At 46.6% G+C, this 19,831-nt stretch overlaps 1 protein-coding gene across 1 annotated transcript in view; it reads right to left on the bottom strand.

Annotated features, from left to right (window-relative positions):
• Positions 1–2,407: 2,407 nt before the first annotated feature.
• The window catches only part of LOC147115177 (fer-1-like protein 6), a 904,394-nt gene continuing 886,970 nt past the window's right edge, over positions 2,408–19,831 (bottom strand). The window contains exons 8-12 of the mRNA XM_085993508.1: positions 14,023–14,182; positions 11,549–11,735; positions 10,190–10,382; positions 6,594–6,934; positions 2,408–3,462 (exon numbers count right to left, since the gene is read on the bottom strand). Coding sequence (XP_085849634.1) covers positions 3,259–3,462; positions 6,594–6,934; positions 10,190–10,382; positions 11,549–11,735; positions 14,023–14,182 — 1,085 coding nt within the window. The 3' untranslated portion in view covers positions 2,408–3,258. The remainder of the gene's footprint in view (positions 3,463–6,593; positions 6,935–10,189; positions 10,383–11,548; positions 11,736–14,022; positions 14,183–19,831) is intronic.

Here is a 19,831-nt window from a genome sequence, read left to right as displayed (position 1 = left end):
CTCTGTCAAATAGCCAGAGCTGATGCTACCCCGAATACCAGCCGGTTGTATTGGTAGAGACCTTTATGGGTGTTGATTGTGAGGTATTTTTTTGATGCTTCTTCTACCTCCATTTGCAGATACGCCTGGGCCAGATCAATCTTAGTGAAGCGTTTCCCTCCAGATAGTGAGGCGAAAATGTCTTCAATCCGCGGAAGTGGATATTGTACGGTGTGAAGGATCGGGTTCACTGTTACCTTAAAGTCCCCACAGATGCGAACCTTCCTTGGTTCCCCAGGCGTGCTGCTCAATGACTTTTTCATCACAGGGACGATGGGTGTAGCCCACTCGCTCCAGTCTACCTTGGACAGTACACCTGAACGTTCCAGACTCTCCAGCTCTGCTTCGACGGCTGGGCGGATCTCATAAGGTACCGGTCTGGCCTTAAAAAATTTTGGGCTTGCATTTTCTTCAATTTTAATCGTCGCTGTCATGCCTTTTAGTGTTCCGAGTCCTTGCTGGAACACTTCTTTCGCGTCAGTTAGGATCTTTGACAGTCGCCCAGGTGTGACGTCGTCATCCTTTTTGTCAGCCACAGTCAGTGCCTGTATGGAATGCCAATCCAGTTGTATTTTCTGGATCCATTCACGTCCCAGTAATGGTGGTCCTCCATCTTGCAATACATACAGGTCTAGTTTTGGTGTTTCCTTACCGTTATATATAACGGTCACCCTTATTTTTCCTTTGGGGTAGACTTTTTGCCCCGTGTACGTCTTCAAAATAATTTTTGTGTCTCTCAAGGGTATGTGTGAGAATAGCCGCTCGTAGTCCCGTTGGTTTATGACTGTTAGGGCTGATCCTTTGTCCAATTCCATCTTTACCTGGACTCCTGCTAACTTGAGAGTGACCCAAATGGTTCGGTGATCCTCCGTTGTGATCACATTATGTAGTTTCAGACAACTCAGTTCCCTGCTTTCGGAGTCGTTATCACTCTTTTGTTCGTCTGAACTATTCTCCGTCATCTTATGTACCTTCTTGTACTTTCCTTTGGTAGGTTTCTTATTGCTGGTTTTCTTTCCCGACCTGCAGACTCGTGCTATGTGTCCTACTTTTCCACACTGTCTGCACACTTTGTCTTTGAACCAGCAATCATCCTGGTCGTGTGTTGTTCTGCCGCAGCGATAGCACTTCTCTGTTCCATATGACATTTCGTTTGTGCCATATTCTTGCGGTCTCTGTTGTATCTCTGCAGCGCCCCGTGCTGCTGCTTCATATGATACCGCAATGCTGAAAGCCTTTTCCAGCGTAAGGTCCTTTTCAGATAAAAGCCATTTCTGGGTTCCTTCACTTTGAAGCCCACACACAAACTTGTCCCTTAAAATATCTGCCAGTCCCGCTCCAAACTGGCAGTGTTTCGATAGTTTGCGCAGTTCTGTTAAATAATCAGCATTGCTTTCATCCTTATGCTGGTTCCGTTTGTGAAACTTGAATCTTTCTGCTATCAGCAGCGGTGTGGGGTTTAAATGTTCCTTTAGTATCGTTACTATGTCTTCAAAACTCTTTTCCATTGGCTTCGTTGGGGTTACTAGATTTCGTAATAAACCATACGTCTTTGCAACCATTAAATTTAACAATACCGACGCTTTCTTGTCATCTGACACCTCATTTGCCTTGCAGTGCACCTCTATTCGTTCGACATATGTCGTCCAATCTTCGACTTCATTGTCAAATGCGGTGATACTGCCACTCTTCGGCATTTTGGTTGTGATTTAAAATGGTGTCTCCCAATGGCTTAAAATGGCGTCTCCCGCGCTTTCCTTCCTCCCCTGCTGCTGCCAACGCCGCTCCCAGCGGTTCTCGTGGCAATGGTGGCGCCCTGTAGGTTTCGCACGCTTCTCCTGCGCTGCTGCCAACGCCACTCTCGGCGGTCCTCGTGGCAATGGTGGCGCCTCGCTGGTTTCTGCGCGTCTCTCTCTCCCTCTCTCCGACGCTGCTCGGCCCCTGAACACCGGCTGTACCCTGTGTGCTCTGCCCTCTCTCTCTCTCCCCCGTCGCCGCTGCTCGGCCCTTTGCTGTGCTGCTCGGTCGGGCTCTAGCCCGCCGCTGTCCGGGAAGGGCCTGCGCACTACCTGTTGCCAGCCCGTTTCGCTGGACCACCTCGACTGGAAAGCCAAGCCTGGCTCTCGACAGCCTCCCCCGCACTTCTCAAGTCTCTGCTGGATGACTGGGCGGTTGCCCGTGGTCGACGCCCGAGTCTCTGGCCTTGACCTCCAATCCACTGATCTCCAAGAACGAATCCCCGGGAGGTGATGCAGAGTTGCAGGTAGGTTCGAACCTGCCTCGTCGCCAATGTTGCGTCTGTGTATAATAAGACACAGACTGCGGAGAACGGTACAACAGGTGTTTACTCAACGTAGCTCACACTGCAACTGATCTGTACAGATTACTACTCAGTGCTATATACAGGTGTGGTCACTGCCGGTACTGCAGTATACATGAGCTGTAAAACATAGTTCCCCCCTTAAAGGTATATACATTACACAGGGCAACTTGGACAGCAACTTCCTGATTGCCGCGTTTATCTGCACATGTGCAGTCGCCGGAAGTTGCTGTCTGATTTACTCCTTAATAGCGGTGAGTGCTACTAGCCTCACCGTTATTTTTAACCACAAAATCCTGGCCATTGTAGGAGTAATGAGGAAAGAATAGATTCCACCAAGTTCAGAGGGATGTAGGGAGGATAATTGTGTTTTTACTTTTTCACAATTTTACACCGGTTTATATTCGGATGCTGTTGTACACTTCAATCACACAAACATTTGCTGCAACTGCCCCCACACCCCCAACCCAGACCACAATTTTGCACCCATTAAAATTAATAAATGGAAAATCATAGGCATGGGAATGCAGAAGTGGAAGATGCCGGTCAATGTTGGCATTGAATGTACAAGTGTGGTAGCATTACCTGCTTCAGGGTGATTGTGTTTTATTGGCAGTAGCCATAAGAGACTGAGTGGGAGTGCACAGGCGCCACCCGACTTATCCAAGGGTGAAGATGGGTTTCACTATTTCTACTGTATCTGAAGTTGGTGGAGTGTGTGCATACTCCCAGCTTTCCTCTTATATCTTCCCTACCGTTCCCCTGGAGGGTATGTTGTTGTGAGGGAGGCATTGTTGAACAGCTGTTACTGTTCATTGGAATAAAATGTCATTGTGTCATTGTAGGGTGAAATGCTTTCTCACCCTGCACTCGGTGACTGCTCGGGATTATCACTGTGCTCACAATTCAGCATTTACTGATGCAGCAAAACACTGGTTTGAGTATCTTTCATGGTCAATCATGTAAGTAAAGAGAGCAAATTGTGTCTCCTTACCTAAAGATACCTCAAAGCTGATTGGCTTTTCACCAATTTTCCTGTCGATCATTGTTGCTTCAAAAATCGTACCAAACAGAAGAAAATCTTGTACAGTTTCCTCATCAATCTGAAAAAGGCATGTGTTAGTCATAGCAGGTAATACTGAGAAGATAAACAGTAAATACAGAATCATCATAAAATCTGTATTTCGTCCAGTTTTTCCAAATGACTGAAGTAGCGGAGATAAAATTGAACAGGATTTCTTTTAAAATGGGAATATTTATTGCCATTCTTCCTTTCCTAAACTTTGTTTTTCCCCAATGCCTTTTATTTGGATTGAAATCACACTTAATATATTATTGAACTTAATATCAGATATTAAGTGAAATATTAAGGGGTAGAAGTTGGTTTGTGTTGCACCTGTTTTTTGGGTGTAAAGCGACCACAAAGTATACTAATTTAGCAGTGGGACGGCTCAAGCCTGCGCAGCCATTGGTCCTGCTGCTAAATGCTTAGGACTCATTTTTTTAAACGTCCTGGCAGCCGCCTAATATATGTGTTGGGCTCCTTGAATTTGTTGATGCAGGGCCTGACACCTGTGGAAGGACCCCTCTACAAGATGAGTTACCAATGGCCAGAGCAGGCATTGGGCCGGCCACGTTCAGCATTCTTCAGCAGCCAGCTAAAGGGAAGTTAGATTTCATTTTTAAAAACTCTCTGTGGAGCCAGGAGGACCTGGAGTGCGCCGCCCAACTCCATTCATTTCTAACCCTGTGTAGTAAAACCTTCATTATAATAGTACAAAATTTCTTTATTCACTAACATTTTAATGTACTTATTACCAGCATGGCACCGTGCACTTTCAAACCTCCTTGGTTTGCACACAGCAGCTGCTCACTCCACACAGTACGTCAGCTGGAGCAATGTAGCTGTTCTGCACTGCGGACCTCTGAACTACTGGTAGAAATATTACTGGTCAATACAAAATGTGCTTACAACTAGGACAACCGAGTATGTGGGGAAGGTTAGCTGTGCCTTCTGAGATGGAGTCTCCTACAGTGGTGAAGCTGGCAGCCTGATAGAGCTGAAGAGACTTCCTGCGACAGTGGCAGCATTCCTGAGCAGAACGATATGGAAGGTTAAACATATTGAACTGACGGAATAGCCCATTTTAACTTAGATGCCTAGGTCTGAACTTGGTTTTTTAAGAGCATTCCATATCCTGACAAAACTAAACAACAGCGGCCTTGACATCCTTCCTAAAGTGCGGTGCCCAGAATTGGACACAATATTCCAGCTGAGGCCTAACCAGTGATTTATAAAAGTTCAGCAAAACTTCCTTGCTTTTGTATTCTATGGGCTCAATTTTGTCAATGGGGAGCTTTTGGAGGCGGAACTCCCACTTTTTGGGTTGTAGTCCCACCTCCATCAACTTGTGGCCAACCCAGCGGGCTCAGCAGGCCAATTAAGGGACACCTGGTTACTGGTGACGTCAGCGATTGACATTTCATCTGTCAAGAGCTTTTGACAGATGAAAAATTAGCGTTTGACAGCTCTGTGAAGCTGTCAAACACTGACAATCTGTCTTCTAACTTGAGTCCTTCTACTCAGACTCAGTTAGAGATCTCTCCAGATCAGAAAGCAGAGGCTGCAGCTTTTGACAGTTCAGCGGCCATTCTGCTTTCTGTGCCGGTGAGCTGAGGGACTCCCAAGAACTGAAGGAAGGAAGCCTGCAGGAGAAAGTAAAGGTAAGTAAAACTTATTAAAACACTTTACACTCACCTCACACACTTACCCCTTGCACACATGCACCCATCACTCACCTGCACAATGGACATCTCGACCCCTCCAACCCCTGCAGACCGACGGTCCGCCTCGCTAACTTGGCGTGGTTCGGAGCCGTCGGACAGCCCACACTTCAGGGCTAAAAATAGGGATTAGGCAAAAAACTGCCTGTTAACTACCTGTTAACAGGCAGTTAATTAGCACTAATCTCCTTCCCGCCTCGGGGATGCAGCTCCCAGCACAGGTCGGGTACCCGCCTCCTGGGACATTGGCACGGAGGCGGGTTGGGGGCGGGATGGGTTCCTGCCCCCCGATTCTGCAATTTTCCCACCTCTCCCGCCTCCAAACCCGCCTCCTCGGGGCTTGGAAAATCGAGCCCTATGGCTCTATTTATAAAGCCATGGATTCCATTTGCTATTTTTTTTAAAAACAGCCTTATCAACTTGTCCTGCCACCTTCCTTGTTAAGCATCTAATTGTATCATTCATTTCTAATTTCCTGGAAATGAATAACTATTGGAGAAAGCTAAGGGGGAACAAATTGGATGAAGTTAGTGAAAATTAACATTCATTATTGACACTGTACCTGCGCTGCATACAGATTCAAATCCATGTATTCTTGTAAAAAGAAACATTTAAAATCTCAATGATAAGGTTGACAATGTGTAATATATATTTTAAATTTTCAGACGCTCAATAGACCTTTGTTACCATTAAAAGTATGTGAGCTGCACAAAATGTTTAAACAATTTTGCTTTACTATGAAACTAAGCAAGAGATTAATGTGTGTCTGTAATTCTCATAAGTAAAACCCTAACCCGTGAAGTAATTAAATTAAAGGGAACTAGCATGAAACTATCTGAAATTAACCTTTCTGCTTCTTCTGATTCTAACAAAAGTCTTGGAGATTGCAATCAAACTTGAAATTAATGTATCAGTAATAAACTTTAAGGAAAAAAAGTAACAGAGACCACAACTTCATTCCTTCTCCACTTATCCCCAGATTAACATGAAAGAACTGGTGAGGAGAGATTGGGTCGACTCGGCCTGTATTCACTAGAGTTTGGGGATCTCATTGAAACGTATAAAATTCTGACAGGGCTAGACAGACTGGATGCAGGGAGGATGTTTCCCCTGGCTGGGGGGTCTAGAATGAGGGGTCACAGTCTGAGGATACGGGGTAGGACATTTAGGACTAAGATGAGGAGAAATTTCTTCACTCAGAGGGTGGTGAACCTGTGGAATTCTCTACCACAGAAGGCTGTGGAGGCCAATTCACTGAATAAATTTAAGAAGGAGATAGATAGATTTCTAGACACAAAAGGCATCAAGGGGTATGGGGAGAGAGCGAGAATATGGTATTGAGATAGAGGATCAGCCATGATCGTGTTGAATGGCGGAGCAGGCTCGAAGGGCCGAATGGCCTACTCCTGCTCCTATTTTTCTATGTTTCTATGGTGATTGTAAAACAAACCCAAGAAGAAGACTCTATTGGTTCCACTTCAACTTCAGTAGAGTTTGTCTTATCAGAAGAGCTCGAGGTTTTGGATTCTTCAGCTGTGGGCGACGTCTTTTGGTCTTTCCCAGATTTGGGCTCTTTAGGCACAATCTTCAATTCCTTTGCAACCTTAGAGAATCTTGACTCAGCTGCCCCGGCTGCCAGAATCTCCACTGTAATTTCAATCAGGAGACGGCCCCTGAATGATACTCCTTCTCCAATACCCATATTGAGCTCCTGATTATCATCCATTAGGGTATAATTGCGGGTTGAGCCGTACAAATTGATCCACGCTGGTCCAAAAGTTGGCAAAAATCCTTAAAGAAGCACACAATGAAGTTTTTCTGGATATCAATTTTCATTTTATATCATTTTTTGATTTTGTAATATTAACATTTTATTTAATGTTTTTGTTCATTTGTTTTTGTCTTTATTATTTGTATTCCACCACCGCACACACCCACACTCTCATTCCCCCGGTAGTCTCACTGTCCAAACTATGCTCCTCCTCAGTGTGGAGGGGAGGTGGGAAGGTCCAACATTTGACATCTGCATGCATATCATTTTAACAATGTTCCTTGATTAACCACCAGGAGTCACACTTAAATGGTGAAGGAAGGGACCTAGCCCCACCTCACAGACCAGATTATCTTGCTTCTGCTAGAAAACTCAGCAAAACTATCCCTCTGGAAATATCCCAAATCTCATAGTCATTCGAGGCTACAATTGTAACTTGGGTCTCTTGGTAGGTACTCCCAAGACTAGTGTTGTAACTATCAAGCCATCCTTTTTTCTTGAATTAATGATAAGAATACAAAGAATTTTTAGGCAAAGGCCATTAGGCACAAGCCCATTCCATTTTCAGAACTCAACCCCACCCACCTGTCTCCTAATTATATTCTTCAGTCCCTTCTCTCTCCAAAATGCATTTAATCATCTCTTGGACTCATTTAAACAGTCTGCTTTAATGTTCTGCCCTAAATACTCATTCCACAACTATATTATCCTTTGGGGAAAGTGTTCCATCTGACTTTTCTTAATTCCTAATTGCTTAATTTTAACTTCAATCCCCTGGAATTTTAATCCTTCATCATAATGAACAATTTGCTTAAATCGATTTTATCAATTCTGCATAATCCTGAAAATTTCAATGTCATCATCTCAAAATCACTCTTCCAAAGAAACAAGCCTATTTTCTAAACCATACCTTACTTAAAGATTCCACACCAAGAATAGTCTTTGTTTTTCATCTGCGTGCCCTCTCAAGGGAAATAAAATCATTCCTCTGATTTAGTGCCCTGAAATTGCACACAGTATTCCCAGCGGGGTCGAACCACTATAATAGTGGTCATTTTCTCAAATTGTGCACCAGGCATGGAGCCTCACCCACCACAAGCACAGATCAGAAATTTTGCCATACTTTCCACAATGTTCCATCTATTAAAATTAATGATTGGAAAATTGTTGGGGGTGCCCCCAAATTCCTGGCTGCCAATGCCAGCAGGCGCGATTCTGAGCCAGGAGTGCAATTTAAGAAAATTGCCCCTTATAACTCTTACGGTTTGTATTTTGTCACCCTCCTGATGAGAGCCAATACCTTATTTATATTTTTTGCCACAACTATAACTCGCAGATCTTCTGAAATCTGAAGAATTCATTTGAAAGTCTTAAATATATAAATCGAGAATAGCAATATTATCAACAAAAACACCATCTTGCTGCTGCCGATATATGTAATGGCTTTAACTATCAAGCATTCAATAGTTTTTATTTTGAACTCCAGTGAGCCTAGTCAATCATTAAATGCTTACATAACATTTATTTTATAATGAAAATTTAAAGGAACATTTTCTTTGACAGGAAATTGATTTTTTGCTGAGAAATTTCACAAGTTTTCCTGACAAAGTTGACAGAAGTGGAAAAGGTAGAAGCAATGGAAGGGGTGAAAATGATAGACAGGATGTACGAGAAAGGCTGGGAATGCTTAGAGTGGATAAGTCGCCTGGTCCTGATGGCTTGCATCCCAGGTTGCTAAGGGAATTGGGGGAGGAGATAGTGGAAGGGCTTGCCATAATTTTCCAATCTTCCCTAGATGTGGGGGAGGTGCCTGAGGATTGGAAAGTGGCAAATGTGACACCATTGTTCAAGAAAGGGTGGAAGGACAATCCTGGTAACTACAGGCCGGTCAGTTTAACATCAGTGGTGGGTAAAGTTTTAGAAACAATAATCAAGGAAAAAATTAACGGGCACTTGGAGAGGTTTAAGCTAATTAAGGAGAGCCAACACGGATTTGTAAAAGGCAGATCGTGTTTGACCAATCTAATTGAATTTTTTGATGAAGTAACAGAGAGGATTGATGAAGGGAATGCAACGGATGTTGTCTACATGGATTTTCAGAAGGCGTTTGACAAAGTACCACTTATAAGGCTGGTTAACAAAATTGAGGCTCATGGAATAGGTGGGTCAGTGGCAGCTTGGATAATGAATTGGCTTAAGGACAGAAAACAGCAAGTTGTGGTAAATGGCTGTTTTTCAGACTGGAGGATGGTAGACTGTGGTGTTCCCCAAGGGTCAGTGCCGGGGCCACTGCTTTTTTTGATATATATAAATGACCTGGATATTGGAATACAGAGTAGAATTTCTAAATTTGCCGATGACACCAAACTTGGGGTGTGGCAACCAGTGATGATGATACTAATCGACTGCAACAGGACATAGAAAGGCTAGCAGAATGGGCAGACAAGTGGCTGATGGAATTTAATACAGAGAAGTGTGAGGTGATGCATTTTGGCAGAAGGAACAGGGAGAGGCAATATACACTTAATGGCACAGTTTTAAAGAGTGTGCAGGGACAGAGGGACCTGGGAGTTAATGTGCATAGGTTCCTGAAGGTGGCAGGACATATTGAGAGAGTGACTAACAAAGCATATGGGATGTTGGGCTTCATAAATAGAGGTATTGAGTACAAAAGTAGAGAAGTTATGCTGAACCTTTATAAAGTGCTGGTTAGGCCATAACTGGAGTATTGCATCCAGTTCTGGTCATCACACTTTAGAAAGGATGTGAGGGCCCTTGAGAGGGTGCAGAGTAGATTTACCAGACTGGTTCCGGACATGGGGTATCTTAGCTACAAGGACAGGTTGGAGAAGCTGGATTTGTTTTCATTAGCGCAAAGGAGGTTGAGTGGTGATTTGATAGAGGTGTACAAGATTATGACGGGTTTGTATAAGCTAGACGGGGAAAGGCTGTTCCCACTAGTTGATGGTACAAGGACTAGGGGACACAGATTTAAGGATTTGGGCAAGAGATACAGGGGGGATGTGAGGAAAAACTTGTTTACGCAGCGAGTGGTGATGACCTGGAATTCGCTGCCGATGGAAGTGGTGGAAGCGGAGACACTCAATGTTTTCAAGGGGAGACTGGATAGGCACTTGAGGGAAATAAACTTGCAGGGCTACAGGGATAGAGCAGGGAAATGGGACTGACTGGATTGCGCTACAGAGAGCCGGCACGGACTCGATGGGCCAAGTGGCCTCCTTCTGTACCTCTATGACTCTATAAGTGGTTCTCACCATTATCTCCATCCTGTTCATTTGATATTTTCTTCAAGTCAATGTAATGAGTTCCTATGGCAACGTCATTAACATTCCCTTCGTCCCACACCTGAATTTTGACTCGACGGCAGAGTGGTGGAAACATTTCTTTGAAAATGATCTGTTCATTCCAGACAGGTTCAGCACAGTTTTTCTGCACAGATGTTCGGCCCTGATGACCAGAAGGAAATAGTAAGAATGAGAGTCTCTGTCACGAACAGAGTGGAGAGAGTAAACCATTCCAATCCGACAACTTTCCAACAACTTTCACATCATGGGCTCTCAAAGGAATCTTAACCGGCCAAATTCAACATTTGGGGGTGATTTTGCCAGCCCTGGGGAGGCAGGTATGGAGGCGGGACTGCCGGGAAAATGGCAGAATTTGAGGGTTTGAAAATAATTTGCCTTTCTAGGCATCTTCTGACCTGGTGAGGGCGCTAACCAGATGGTTACCGGGGCTCCAAGGGTTAAGTTGTGAGGAGAGATTACATAAACACGGCTTGAATTCCCTGGAATATAGAAGGTTAAAGGGTGATTGGAATGAGATTTTAGGATTTTGAGTGGAATTGATAGGGTAGAGGGAGAGAAACATTTTCTGCTAGTGGGAGTGTCTAGGACAAGAAGACATAACCTTAAAATTAGAGCCAGGCCATTCAGGAGAGAAGTTAGGAAACACTTCTGCATGCAAAGGGTAGAAGAAGTGTGGAACTCTCTCCCACAAAAAGCAGTGGATGCTAGCTCAATTAATCATTTTAAATCTGAGTTCAATAGATCTTTGCTACCCAAGGGTATAAAAGGATATGGAGCCAAGGTGGGTGGGTGGAGTCAAGATACAGATCAGCCACGATCGCACTGAATGATGGAACAAGCTCGAGGGGCTGAATGGCCTACTCCTGCTCCTACGTCCCGAAGCCATGATGGCTTCCCGTGCAGGCCTTGGATTAAAATTGCAGGTGATTTGCATATTTAAGGAAGGGCTCTACTGCCTTCCAGTGTGCGTTTCCAGCTCGCCTGCTCAAAAGAGCAGAATAAAATTGCAACCCGCGGAATCGGAGGGTTCAAGTCGCTGCGGCCCTTTTTTACTGCCCACCCACCCGGTTTCCGCCTGCCAGGCAGGGGTAAAATCAGCCCTCAAGTTTTGTAATAAGTAACATGTAGCATAATAAAAGGCAAGACCCCTAGTAGGCCAATCCGCAGGAATCCTATTCAGGACTAATTAATAAAGTTATTTAGCATCTGTCTCAAATAAACTGTTTCATGTCATAATCACTTCGGTGAAGTTGCAGACTGGTGCAATAAAAGTGCTAATAAGCAGAAAAATCATTTTAAAGGTAATACCCTTTGACCAGAAAAGGTGATGATGACATATGGGTCCACAAAATCCTTGTTGTCTCCCATGAATGCCTTTGTTACATTTGCCATGATGCTGGAGTTCATCTTCGGAAGTCCCTGAGCTTTGTAAATTTTGACATAAAACCTTGCCCACGGTCTTTCTGTTGGAAACCCCATTGGAATGAGTAGATTCCTATTGCACACCAAAAATTGCATTGCAAGTAAAAATTCAACGGCCCAGAAATTCGGGTCGGGGGCTTCCCGCGGGTGCAAGCCCCCGACCTACACTTACATATCGCGCTGACATTTGAAGACTGGGCCTGCGTGGATTTCCGGTCTGTGGCCCGGTTCAGCTCCCGGCGCGCTGTGCATGCGTGATCCAGCGGCGTACTTAGTGCGATGAGCCGGCTGGGATCACGTGAGCACTGGGCAACCAATGGGAGTTTACAAAAGTCCATTCATGAGTTAGACATAAGACCTGTCAAACTCATGAAAAGTCCGGGCGCCCAAAACACTATTAAACTTTAAATAAAAGTTTTTTAAAATTCCAATAATTAAATTAACTATTAATAACTTTAAAAAACTATTTTAAACAATTATTCAAATTTCTGCCAAAAATTTTTTTTCAAGAAATCGGGTCCGAAAATACACTTACCTTACTGTAAATTCTTTAAAAATAATAAACCTGTGGAAAAAAAATTCTAACTTTAATTATTAGACCACTTACCTTATAAAACTAAGTCCTTACGTCTGCTGGAGGCCTTCACGCACAGACAAACCTGTCAAAAAAACCGAAGTTCAACGCGTACGCGCTGCCTCAAACGTCGCTAGGGAACCGCCTCTTAACCCCTTGGTTCAGAGGAGTGGAAATGCCGGTTTTCCGCGCATGCGCTGTGCATGCTGAAATCCGGCACTTCCAACGGGCCCACGCATGAGTACCCCGTCCGTACTCACGCGTTTGGACCGGAATTACTGGGCCAACATCTTTTACCTTTTTTAAACAGTAACTGAAACAAAAAGCTAATTAAAACAAATTGAAATATTAGGGGAGCTAGGAGACACGGTGACCTTTCACCTCTGGAACGGAGGGTCGACTCCAGGTCAGTCTGATGGAATGAGAGTCTCCTCCGTGTGCTGGCTGGAAGGGTCCTCTGTGAAATGAGTTTGACAGTCTCTCAATCCCGGTCCACTGGTCATGGGCCTACAGCACAAAACTGCCCCAAATGCAGAGCGGAGTGGCAATCTCACTGACAGACCTAACGTTGAATGGTGTCGGAAAAGGAAAGAATGTCACAACTGGTGCAAGCAGAGGGTGCCCTTCTCAGGCAGAGCAGAGGAAATGTCATTCTGCATCGAACTGTGCTGCACCCGACCTGGCAATGCTTGGTGCTGATGCCTGAATTGGAACTTGTTTCATTCACTGGCACTTAAATCATCACTTTGAGCACAATATTTTAAAATTAAAATACAGATTCACCATCTCAAGAAAAAAACATTAATTTAGTTGAAAAACAAATACTTTTCATGATGTAAATTTTCACACGAACAAACAGTAAACACATTTTATTCCTGCATTGAAAAGTCTCATGTTTTACCTATTAAAACGTTACATTATAATCCAAGAGCAAGAGCACGTAGGTTTGAATAGAACATTCTGGAAATGCACAACAGATCTATTAACGTCTGAAAGCAAAGCAGTAAGTTAACATTTCAGGTGTACTCTTCATCGGGACTGTTTTAACAAGGGGACAACGCATAAAACACTAAGCCATCGTTGTCTGTTTACAGACGCTGTCTGCCCTGCTATGTATTGCCAGCATTATGGGTTTTTTTAATTTCAGATTTCCAGCACTGGCAGTTTTTCCTTTCTTTTTAATTGCATAAAGGTTTGAAGCTGAACACAACGTTGTTCTTTCTCTGGGACAGCAGGCGTTGGTAATGGAGGATCGCTGCAGCGGGGCCACTGGGAGAGGAGGAGGTGAAGGCTGGGGCTTTGGGCGAGGATCCCCCTATCGGTACATGGCCAGTAGGGTGGTCTGCACCCCTGGAGTCCGACTGCCTTTCCTCCGCCACATTCCCGGGACACTGCAACCTTCTCCGCTTTCCTAGATTTTCAAAGCTTCACTCTCGCTCTGCTATTTTGCTGCTGCCATTTACAGCTCCTCTGGACCCAGCTTTTATTCCTTTTCTAGTCCCATTACCACCCCCTTTTGCCTTGCCCTTTTTGTCATTTAATCTCTCCTGCCTTCCACCCTATCGCAGACCTTTCCCTTTGTTCTCTCCTCCCCTCCCCCTTTCCTTGGCTCTCTGTCCATGCAGCTTCTTCCAGTTCTGAGGAAAGGTCAGCGACCCGAAACGTTAACTCTGTTTCTCTCTCAACAGATGCTGCCTGACCTGCTGAGCATTTCCCGCATTTTCTCTTGTTATCACAACTTTGTTTTTGTTCGATTTGCTCAAAAGGAATGAGAATGTAGCCATACTTTTCGATTTCTCCCTCAGTAGCTTCACTGGTTTTCTGAGGAGGTTGCATGCTATCTCCTTTCCCAGTAACAGAAATGTCACATTTAAGGTAGCCTTTCACCCCAGTCTTGATATCACTGGGATCAGTAAGAGGTGCCCACTTGTTATTGAACTGATGGCCTGAAGCAAGAGCAAGAAAAAAAGTTAATTCGGTATGCTCATGTTAATTCATTTCTTAAATTATGACTAACCACAGTCAGAATTGCATATTTATTGTATTGCTGCAATTACTGCAGCACTCCAGCAGATCACAGGGGCAATTGGTTGTTGGCCGAGACAATGGATAGCACACAAACAAACAGTTCCAGGTCTATCGGTGACTCTGGAGAAAGCTCTTCCCTTTACCTTTTTGAGCAGAAAAGCAACCTTCAAAGTGCCATTATGTTCTTTTCAACCTTATAATTATGAATTAAAGCTTTTGAAAAAATGTAAACTTCGAAAAGAAGCCAATTTGAAAGCTAAAATTAAACACTGCAAGACAACTTTATGATTCATAAGCAGATTGCTTGATGGTTCCATGGCTTCACAAGTCTGGTACAGTAAATGAGTCCCATCTTACTCAATCTTTATTATCTCAGGCACCCCCACACACCCAGTGTGATGAAATATTCCATTCATCACTCATCAGTATTTCTCTGCCTGTGACTGTGGTTGGTTTCAGTTTCATTTCCATTGTATTGTACTGTGTGTAGGGCTCCGCCTATACCTGGCTCCTATGTAAGCTGGCCCAGCCTGCAGCACATCCAGTACGGCAGACCTCTGGATGGAAGATACATTCTCCTCTGTGTGTTACCTTCTAAGTCAATAAAAGCCTTGTTTTGTTTCGCTAACATCGAGTCTCGGATTTACTGAGGCACATCAATTTTATTGACTTAATTTTCAACACAATGGATCAACTCTTGAAACCCGAACGTTTGGATTTGGACCAGCATGCTTCGGACGCATCGGCACGCTTCGGACACTGGTTTATGTGTATGGAATTCTTCCTGGACAATTCCGCAGCCGTCAAAGACGCTACGGATGCTGCGAGTATGAAACTTGGAATTCTGCGGAATTGGGTAAGCCACCGGGTTTACCCCCTCATCCAAGACGCCGACACGTACCCGGCCGCCTGCGACATCTTAAAGGCGCATTACCAGCAGCCTACGAATGAGGTGTATGCTAGGCATCTGCTCGCTACTCACGCACAGCGACCTGGGGAATCGGTGGAGGAGTTCCTAGGCACCCTGAAAACGCTTGGCAAAGACTGCAAGTGCCAAAATGTAAAAGCCGCAGTGTACACTGACGAGCTTGTTCGCGATGCCTTTATCACAGGCCTCAGCTCCACTTACATCCGGCAGAGACTGCTGGAAAAAACGGGATTGGACCTGAAACAGGCTGTGGACACAGCGCGATCCCTGGATGTGGCCCAGAGAAACTCGGACGCCTACTCTTCAGCCTGCGCCGTCCACGCCGCCACCTTGGAAGGCATCTTCCCCGCCCGGCAGCCCGACACCGTCAGGGCCCTGCTCTCCCCCCAGAAGCCCTACGACAGCCGCGACGCGTCGTGGACCCAACTGCTACTTCTGCGGGCAGCCGAAGCACACCAGAAACCTGTGCCCGGCGAAAGGCACCACCTGCTTTAAGTGCGGTAAGAAGGGGCACTTCGGGAAGGTGTGCAGAGGGAACCCCGCCGGAAAACCCGCCACCGCCGCGTGTGCGCCGTGGGAGCGGCCATCTTGGACGCCATCTTGCCCAACCTCGTGGGGTCCGCCATCTTGTGAGCAGACAGCGTGGACGCCACCTTGTCTCGATCAGGGCCCTACAGTGGCATTGGTCACAGTGGACCAGACCAGGCCGCACCCGCTATCCAAATCAATGGTGGACATCGAGGTAAACGGGTGCGGGGTTAAATGTTTAATTGACAGTGGAAGCACGGAGAGTTTTATCCACCCTGAACTGGTACAACTCTCCCAAAAGGTGGTCCCTACTCGGGGTACCATCTCTATGGCTGATAAAACCCAGACATCGACCATTATGGGTTACTGCACGGTACAATTGTCCGTTAACGGAACGGTATACGATAATTTTAAAGTACTAATCATGAAGAATCTATGTGCGAGCGTGATCTTGGGCCTGGATTTCCAGTGCTACCACCAAAGCATCACGCTCAAGTATGGTGGGTCCCAGCCGCCCCTCACAGTGTGCGGTCTGGCTACCCTGAAGGTAAAGCCGCCTTCGCTATTCGCGAACCTTACCCCTAACTGCCGGCCAATAGCGACCAAAAGCAGGAGGTACAGCTGGGAGGACAGGCGGTTTATCGCGACCGAGGTAGACAGGCTCCTGAAGGAGCGCATTATTGAACGCAGCAACAGCCCGTGGCGCGCCCAAGTGGTGGTGGTAAGGGGTAGCGAGAAGAAACGGATGGTGATCGACTATAGTCAAACGATCAACAGGTACACCCAACTAGACGCCTACCCACTACCCCGCATATCAGAAATGGTGAACCAAATCGCCCAATACCGGGTGTTCTCCACCATCGACCTCAAATCAGCGTACCACCAGCTCCCTATCAGACCAGAGGACCGCCCGTACACCGCCTTCGAGGCGAACGGACGCCTCTACCAATTCCTCAGAGTCCCCTTTGGGGTGACGAATGGGGTCTCGGTCTTCCAGAAGGAGATGGACCGCATGGTCGATGACCACCACTTGCAGGCAACATTCCCCTACCTCGACAACGTCACCATCTGCGGTCACAACCAGCAGGATCACGACTCGAACCTCGAGAGGTTCCTGAAAACCGCACAAAAACTCAACCTCACCTACAACGAGGACAAGTGCATTTACAACACCACGCGCCTCTGCATACTAGGCAGCGTGGTGGAGAATGGGGAAATCGGACCAGACCCCGACCGATTGCGCCCCCTACGGGAGCTGCCCCTGCCCAACACTCCCAAAGCCCTGAAAAGGTGCCTGGGGTTATTTTCTTATTATTCCCAATGGGTCCCCAACTACTCCGACAAAGCCCGCCCCCTCTTGAAAGCATCCTCTTTTCCGCTCTCTGCTGAGGCCCATGCCGCCTTCAAAAGCATTAAGCAGGATATTGAGCGGGCCACGCTACAGGCAGTGGACGAGAACACTCCCTTTCAAGTGGAAAGTGATGCGTCTGACTTTGCCTTGGCGGCCACCCTCAACCAGGCGGGGCGGCCCGTAGCTTTCTTCTCGAGGACCCTCCAAGGGCCCGAGATCAGACACTCCTCCGTAGAAAAGGAGGCCCAAGCCATCGTGGAGGCAGTGCACCACTGGCGCCACTACCTAGCCGGCAAACGCTTCACCCTACTTACCGACCAGCGGTCGGTAGCGTTTATGTTCAATAATAAACAGAGGGGGAAGATTAAAAATGATAAGATTCTTAGGTGGCGGATCGAGCTCTCCACCTTCGATTATGACATAATTTACCGGCCAGGGGCCCTTAACGAATCCCCCGACACCCTCTCACGAGGGATGTGTGCCAGCGTCACCGGGGATCGGCTACAGACCCTCCACAATGACCTCTGCCACCCAGGGGTCACGCGGCTGGTCCACTTCATAAAGTCCCGCAACTTACCCTACTCGATTGAGGAAGTTCGGTCCCTGACCAGGAACTGTCGCACTTGCGCTGAGTGCAAGCCTCGGTTCTACCGCCCAGATAGAGCCCACTTAATCAAAGCTACACGGCCCTTTGAGCGGCTCAGCTTAGATTTCAAGGGCCCCCTCCTGTCCGTCGACCGCAATGTTTACTTCCTGAACATTGTGGACGAATACTCTCGTTTCCCATTCGCCTTCCCCTGCCCAGACATGACCAGCGCCACGGTCATTAAATGCCTCAACAGCCTGTTCTGCCTGTTCGGTATGCCGAGCTACATCCATACGGATAGGGGGGCGTCCTTCATGAGTGAAGAGCTACGCCAGTACATGCTGTCCAGGGGGATCGCCACGAGCCGTACCACCAGCTACAACCCCCGGGGTAACGGTCAAGTGGAGCGAGAGAACGGGACAGTATGGAAAGCAGTCACTCTAGCTCTAAGGACCAAAGGCCTCCCTATCTCCCGCTGGCAGGAAGTCCTCCCAGATGTGCTCCATTCGATACGGTCGCTATTGTGTACTGCCACTAATGCCACGCCTCACGAGCGAATGTTTGTCTTTCCCCGGAAATCCACCTCAGGCGTATCCATGCTGTCATGGCTCTCCACCCCAGGTCCGGTATTCGTGCGAAGGCATGTGAGGGGCCACAAGACGGACCCTCTCGTGGAGTCAGTGCACCTACTCCACGCCAACCCCCAATACGCGTATGTCCGGCACGCCGACGGAAGGGAGGACACAGTGTCCATAAAAGACGTCGCCCCAGCCGGTAACGACAACAACCACGACAACAGCAGCAACAACGACCACAGCAATTCTTACCCACCCACTACTCTTTCATCACCCCCGGAAGAACATCGACCAACGGTACCCCCACCAACTACCCCTTCAACAACCCTGGCGGCACCCCCGGCAGAGACCCAGGAGGCCACCGGGGACACCCAGCCGACACCCGTGGCACCACAACAGCCACGTCGGTCGCAGAGGACTATCAAACCCCCGAACAGACTAAATCTATAGAAGGGGTGAATGTGATGAAATATTCCATTCATCACTCATCAGTATTTCTCTGCCTGTGACTGTGGTTGGTTTCAGTTTCATTTCCATTGTATTGTACTGTGTGTAGGGCTCCGCCCATACCTGGCTCCTATGTAAGCTGGCCCAGCCTGCAGCACATCCAGTACGGCAGACCTCTGGATCGAAGATACATTCTCCTCTGTGTGTTACCTTCTAAGTCAATAAAAGCCTTGTTTTGTTTCGCTAACATCGAGTCTCGGATTTATTGAGGCACATCACCCAGCACCACACACCCAGCACCACACCCAGCGCCACATCCCCAGCACCACATCCCCAGCGCCACACCCAGTGCCACACAGTCACCTGAGCTCTGGCAAAGGCATTAGAGAAATATGAGATAACTTGGTTATCAGTAAGCTGCAGTAAAGTCTGTTACTTATTTATTATCATTATTTTTACTCTTTATTTCCAACCTATTTCATTCTGAAACTTTAAAACTCCCCAAGGCCATGCACTGTTCCCTAACCAACAACAACACAAATACTTGTGTTTATATAGCGTCTTTAACATAGTAAAACATCCCAAGGCGCTGCACAGGAGTGTTATAAGACAACAAATTTGACACCGATCAACATAAGAATAAATTAGGGCAGGTGACCAAAAGCCTGGTCAAAGAGGCAGGTTTTAAGGAGCGCCTTAAAGGAGGAAAGAGAGGTAGCGAGGCAGAGAGGTTTAGGGAGGGAATTCCAGAGCTCAGGGCCTAGGCAACAGAAGGCCCGGCCACAAAAGGAACCAAAGGAACATAAAATTGTTTGCTCACTAACTGACTCAGTTTTCAATGTATTATCACCGCTGATGTTGTCTCTGCTGATTCTTGCCTCGGTGGGTTGGAACACTTTATAATTAGGCCAGTGACCCTTTTCCCATTTCAAAAAAAAGAGCAGGGAGTTCTCCCGATGCCCCAGCTAACATCCCCCCGTTAAGCACCACCACCAAAAACAAATCAATTAATAACTTGGGCTGAATTTTCCTCCCGGGCGGTTTTGCCGCCGGGGTAAGGTCAGGCAGGACTTCCACACACCACCCTGACCTCTACCCGTTTTCCTGGATCAGGGCTGGTAATCTATACAGGATGAGCATCCAGTGGCATCT

Source organism: Somniosus microcephalus, chromosome 7 (assembly GCF_052327205.1).
Source record: "Somniosus microcephalus isolate GS21.2 chromosome 7, FLI_Smic_1.0, whole genome shotgun sequence".
Taxonomy (NCBI): domain Eukaryota; kingdom Metazoa; phylum Chordata; class Chondrichthyes; order Squaliformes; family Somniosidae; genus Somniosus; species Somniosus microcephalus.
The sequence above is the reverse complement of the archived record's forward strand: the minus strand, read 5'-3'. Positions and strand labels throughout refer to the sequence as shown.